Below are 6540 nucleotides of genomic sequence, written 5' to 3' on the forward strand. Positions count from 1 at the left end.
TAAGCTTAGGTTCGGCGGTCTTGATGTATGAGTTCGCGGCATACAGAATCCTCCAAAAATTCTCAATGCCTTGACAGGGGGGAATATTCAAGTGGTTGCACACCTCAACGTCAAGAAGAGTGAGAGGAAGCCGTAGACCGGCGATAATTTGACCTACAGTAACTACGAGGTACCCCGGTCACCGGGGAACCAGATGGGGGTAATGGGTGACGGATGGCACGTGCTCCAGCATTATATCGGCCGAAATGCCGTAGGCAGCCCGAATTGCGGTCAAGTTAGGTCTACGGCATCTAGAAGGGGGTACGGTGGCAACAAAGGGGCTAGACGGCCGGAGGTGGAGGGGACCGCAACAGGGGCAGAAGCGGGTGGGGAGGCAATTCTATCAGATGGGGAAGGGGAAGAGTCACCGGTTTCGAAGCTTGACATGGGATGAGAAGATGAACCGGCGCAAGATAACAAACCAACTCAAAAACACAGAACTAACAAAAGAGAGAAAGGCCTAAAATAAAAACTTACCAATAGGAGTGAAGAGAGAGGTGATAAGCCCGAAGAGTGCACTGGAGAGAATAGGGAGCCACCAGAGGAACGGGGAAAGCGAGTGCGAGTGGTAGTTTGGTTGGAAAAAAGGGGAAGTGGCTGAGCAGAAGAAGAGCAGAGGGAGAGAGGGAAAGTGAAGTGAGAAAGGGAAGAGAAGGGGAGAAGTTTAAATAGGGGAGGGGGTAGAAGCGTAATTTTCAAAGATTGAGAAAATTGAAGAGTCGGACAGCAGACCCAGGCAAATGGCGACACATGGAAGCTCGAGGTACGAGGGGCTGCAGAAAATGTGCGTGATGATTGCCATCAACATCGCACGAAAATCGATGAAAAATATGATGAGCTGTCAAAATAGAGCGGTGGAAATTCTCAACCCCGGGTCCACTCACAGAACCGCGAAATCGAGAAGGGGCATTTGTAGTGGCCTAATATTAAGAGGTGGACTAGGTCAACAAGATAAGGAATGAGATGTAATATAATAAGGAAAGTCGAGGAGTATGGTATCGTGACTGCGGAACCCTAAACTGCAGACGTGGCATAGATATGGCGGAAAGAGGGACCGATGGATGGACAGATAGGTGGACGAACCAGATGAAGTGGAGAAGGGGTATAAAGAGAAGAGGATGGAGAGAAGAAGAGGGGCGCACAGTGAGAAAAAGAAAGGAGAGAAAGAAAAGAGAGAAAAAGAAAAGAGAGAAAGAAAAGAGAGAAAAACATAGGTGACTAGGGCTAGGTTGAGTGTTGTAGTTCTTTGCTTCTTATTGTTTGCTTATTAGTAGATTATAGGTTTATATAGGTTGGTTTCTGTCCCTCCTCATTCTCAACCAATTTCTCCTTCACTCTCTGTTACAACCCAATCCCTGTTACTGTCACTATTCACTGGTTCTTAAAGCACTATTCCCCCCTCCTCTCTGTTGGCCGCTCTCCTCTCTTTTCTTAGGTTTTCCCTCGTATCTTAATGAATTTCTCCTCCTTTTTCCTCTCTTCCTCTTTCTCTTTATATCTGTTTCTTCCTCCATCCAGGCCCTCCACCTGTCCCTCCATCCAGGCCCTCCTCGTGGTAGTGGTAGTAGGGTTTCCGTACTGCGGCCATGTGCCTTAGCTCTGATCCTGTATGCCACGGCTAAATTCCTTTCATCGACTCGGGCGCATCCTCCCTTTGATATTTTGGACCCCCATACTACCACTACAGATGCCCCCTCTCGAGTCCGCGACCATTTGGTGATCGGGGAGTCGAGAGTCCACCATGTCACGTGTTCTATCCGCGGCCCCAAAAATTCTCTTTCACCGCTGGACTCACGAGTCCCTTCGTAATTATGACTTGTGCCCCCTCGTTCCTTGTGCATCCACACGTCACACACTGACTGATCCCTTTTGGTGTCGCCTCAATTTCAGCCCCCCTTCAATTACTCTTTTTCCCCTTCCTCTTATAAAAAGCCCGCTCGATTCTTTCTCTCCTCCATTCAGTCTTTCATTTTCTTCCCAGTTCGCTCTCTCCCTCTCTCTCTACTCTTCCTCCTGGTTAACTACTCCGATCATGCGCGCGGCTGTCTTTCCTGTTTTCTTTTGCTGAGGTTTTTGTTCCCGCTGCTTCCCCATTCCCTCAGGTTGGTCCCTTTTCCTCTCTAGTCCATTTATTTGCTATATTGCATATTTCTCTCTTGAGTTTGAGACTGTTCGGTTTCTCCTCTCTCCAACCTGTCTTGACTGTGTGACTTCTTCCCTGACCTCGATGTCAGTTTCCAGATCCGACACCTCATCCTCCTCCCCGTCCCATGGTGTCGCCTCCCCCTCTCACCCCGACCAGATCGAGGCTCCTTCCACCTCTGGGCGCCCCTTTTCCCTTCCGCCACCCCCACCCCGCAGCCGCAGACCTAACCTCGAAGCTGTTAAGGCGGCTTACAGAATACCCACTAATGTCATCTTAGAGCATGTCCCTGCCTTAACATACTACCCTCACTTGGTTCCCTACAAGCCGGGCTGTCTAGTAGCCACAGTAGGGCAGATTGTAGCCGGCCTCCGTTTGCCCCTCACCCGTCTTGACATCGAGGTGTGCAATCACTTCAACATCCCTCCCTGCCAAGGCATCGGCAATTTCTGGAGGGTCATGTATGCTGCAAACCACTACAACCGGTCCGAAGTCCCCAAAATAACAGTCCGCGACATGACTGCTCATTTTTACATAAAAAAGAGCACCAAATATATCAGCGTGGGATACCACTCTTTCTGCGTTCACCCTAGAAAACAGCACTTTATCCTCCGTGTCACCTCCTCGGACAAGTTGTGGCACCATTACCCTCTTTACATCTCTGGGAACTTCCTCTCCGCGGATCTTCCTCCCGACCTGAACCTTAATCACCTGGCTTTTCTCCCCAGCGGTGAGTCTGCCTCTCTACTAATCCCCTTGGTATAGGTCTTTTGTTCTCCCATCTGACTTGACCGTTTTCTTTTACAGGTTGGCGTCCGGACTCAAGTCACAAAACGATAATTTCTTTTTTTCCACCACCTTTCGGAAGATTCGACACAGGACCGCACAATCCGGCGGTACTTGGGATTGATCCTCCTGCCATCGCCACTCCCCTCCTCTCCGATCCTCAACCCTAAGTTTATTGGAAAATATTGTTCCCCTTTTTATCGCCCCCCACCGCCACAGACCAGTCCGCTGTCCCCCACCTTCATCCTCTGCTTCTCCACATCATTCCACTGATCCTCACCCTTATCGGTCCCTGGCCACTTGGGAAGACCAATACTCGTCTCCTTATTCACCCTCCACAACTTCTCCCCATCCAGACATGGGTGCCCACAAACGTAAGCTCTTCGACAGCGACTCAGATGAGGAGGCGGTCTCCGTTGTTCTCCCTACGGCCGCGGCTCAATCCTCTCCTCCCCCGGCATCTAAACGTCCACGGTCTCATGCGTCTGAAGAGGACCCCGCCCATCAATCCACCGAACACCCTGCTGCTCCCTCTCGTGCCGAGCAGCGGCCTGGGAAGGAGGTGGCTCCCCGCTCCGAAAAAGGGGGCACTGAGCCCATTCCTACTTTCTGCCCCACGTTCAAGGTTCGAAACCGCACTCTCAACATTCGCGATTCGGCCTTGGACAACGCTGCAGTGGCCTCTTCTCTGTTCTACGGGTCTCATCTTCCTAGAGACATGGCGTATGCTGACGAGGGAACGTTTGACTCTCACCGGACCTCATTTTACACTGGTTGGGAGAAGGTACTCTCTCCTTCGTACTGGGTGTCTTTCCTTTCCTCCCTCTGAATACTCTAACTCCATTTACTTCTTTTCAGATGAGCTTGGACATCTCTTACATGATCCGAGGCGTCTTTGGTGCAAGGGCCAGGATTGACCAATTGGACGGTGACGTTGCCCGCCTAGAGCAAAAGAACGCGGCCGCGGACTTAGAGAAGCTCAGAGCACAGGACGAGCTGAAGACTGCTGAGGCCGCCCACCTCGCTTACATGGATAAGGTTAATGACCACTTGAGTAATCAGTGGGAAACCCTCCTAGCACAGCATACCGCCGCTCTTGCCTCCCTCTCCGAGAAGCACCAGACTGAAATGGAAGCCCTCCATAAGCAGCACGACACCGACATGGACGAGCTCCAGGATCACTTCCGGGCCCAGGCTGACAAGAGAGTGGCCAAGAAGATCAAGGAGGAGCATGAGCGGCTTATCAAAGAAGGACGGCTTCTTCCTGAAGCCCCGGCCGCTGCCCCCCTTTCTGAGGTTGCTGTACCACCTCCGGAATCTGCTCCCGTGGTCAATGAGGCCGCTGTCCTAGTGGCCGGGGTGATAGACGCTGCTGCGGATGCCGTCATCGAGGAAGCCGCCGAGTCAGTGATCTGTGAAAATGCTTGAGTGTGTTTCACTTGAAATGGCCCGTTTTGTGCCCTGGCCAGGCTTCTTTTGCTGCAGTTTTATAGTACTTATGATACATTTTGTTTTATTTTTACTCCCTCTGGTTGAGGATAACTGATTGTGGTATTTATCTTATATTTTGTCTTTATGCATTCCAAGTGTTCTTGTCAGCCTCCGACACCTGTGTGACTTTAGCCATAGTGAACCTCTATCATCGTCTTCATCTGTTTGGTCGGGAGCGCTCGATTCATTTGCCCCATGTTTAGGTCGGGGCCCCGCCCTTCCTCTCTACACATGTCGGACCCCTTGTCCGCGGCGAGAGGAAGCCTCTTCGCTTCCTCTTGCCGGCATCTCATATCTTGTCCGGGGCGACTCCTCTTGCCCCGGCTCGTGTGAGACTTCGTACCCATCGTGGACAACTCTTTTTGCCCCGACTGAGTTCTAGACCTCTCGTCCTTGGAAGGCTCCCCCCTTTCGTTCCCTTTACTCTGAAGGCAGTAAAAATTCATGCGACATTACTCATCTCAAAAGTGCTAAGGTTTTATATATGTACAACTAGCTCATGCAGTTTACAGCCACTTCCATTACATTTACTCATGAAATTTTTTCAGCAGCCTTACATTCCACGGTTTTTCAACCGTTTTCCCTTCCAAGCTCCGCAACCTGTAGGTGCCCGATCCTCCCACCTCAACCACCACATAAGGTCCCTCCCATGTTAGACCCAGCTTTCCCTCGCTCACTTTCCTGGTGTTGGGGGCCACCCGTCCAAGTACCTTGTCTCCCACCTTAAAGATCCTTAGTTTCACCTTCTTGTTGTACTGCCGTTAGAGGCGGCGATGGTACTCTTCTAGTCTGATGCGCGCGGTGTCTCTTCTTTCTTCAGCTAGATTCATATCTCTGGCCAGGATGCCCCAGTTTGATCCATCCTCGACGGCTAAGGTTCTAGTGGTCCCTGCCACCATTTCTGTTGGTATCACGGCCTCCACACCATATGCTAACGAAAAGGGGGTCTCCTTTGTAGTGGTCCGCGGAGTTGTCCGATAGGCCCACAGTACATGATTGAGCTCATTGGCCCAGGACCTTTCTTGTCCTCCAGTTTTCTCTTGAGATTGTTTAGTATGGTCTTGTTGGAGGATTCCGCCTGCCCATTGCCCTCGGGGTTGTACGGGGCCGAGAATCCCTGCTTCACATGATAGGCCTACAGAAAGCTCTTAACTCTCGATCCCGTGAACTGCGTTCCATTATCCGCAATGATAGCATAAGGCAACCCGAAACGGCAAATAATGTTCTCCCACAAGAACTTGATCATCACTTAGACCTCCTTTACCAATTGCAGAGGTACGGCCTCGATCCACTTTGTAAAATAGTCCGTCGCGACCAATAGAAACCTCCTCTTACCTCTGGACGTGCAGCGGCCCCACTATGTCGAGGGCCCACATTGCAAATGGCCATGGGCTAGATACACAGTGCAGCGGCTCTGCTGGGGCCCATATTAATTGACAAAATCTTTGACATTTCTCACACTTTCTGGCGAATTCCATAGCGTCTCTTTTCATGTGCGGCCAAAAGTAACCTTGTGTTAACAACCTGTGCACCGTTGTCCGGCCCGCTGAATGGCTCCTGTAGTCTCCTTCGTGCAGCTCACTGAGCACCTCTTGAGCCAGCTTCGGCCCCAAACATTTCAACAAAGGCCCGTTGAAGTTTCTTCGATATAATTCTCCTCTAATCAGTGTGTATCTCCGAGACGCTTGTTCCAATCTCCGCCTTTCTCTAGGGTCGGTCACCTCAACCCCTTCCAAGAACTGCTTGAAAGGCCCCATCCAACCATCGTCTCCCTCCGCTGTACTCATTACCTCCAGTCTTTCCTCGGTACTCGGTCTGCTCAGTTTCCTTATCTCGATTGTCCTTTCTTCAGACCCTGGAATGGCGGCGGCCACGTAGGGCAGAGCATCGGCGTGGCGGTTCTCCCCACGGTTCAGATGGATGAATCGGATTTGGTCGAACTTTGAGGCCCACACCCGCAGGACCCCCAAATACCTTGCCATTCTAGGACATCTAGCCGTGAACCCTCCATTCGCCTGGCATACCACCAAATTGGAGTCGGAGTATACGGTGAGTTCCTTCATGCCCAGGCCTTCTGCCAT

At 51.2% G+C, this 6540-nt stretch overlaps 1 protein-coding gene across 1 annotated transcript; it reads right to left on the reverse strand.

Moving 5' to 3' along the window:
• Positions 1–5790: 5790 nt before the first annotated feature.
• On the reverse strand, positions 5791–6540 carry LOC147475191 (uncharacterized). The gene has a single exon (XM_086585309.1). It carries the CDS (start codon positions 6538–6540, stop codon positions 5791–5793), a length of 750 nt encoding a protein of 249 aa, XP_086441435.1.

The sequence above is a fragment of the Coptis chinensis genome, chromosome 9 (assembly GCF_015680905.1).
Source record: "Coptis chinensis isolate HL-2020 chromosome 9, ASM1568090v1, whole genome shotgun sequence".
Taxonomy (NCBI): domain Eukaryota; kingdom Viridiplantae; phylum Streptophyta; class Magnoliopsida; order Ranunculales; family Ranunculaceae; genus Coptis; species Coptis chinensis.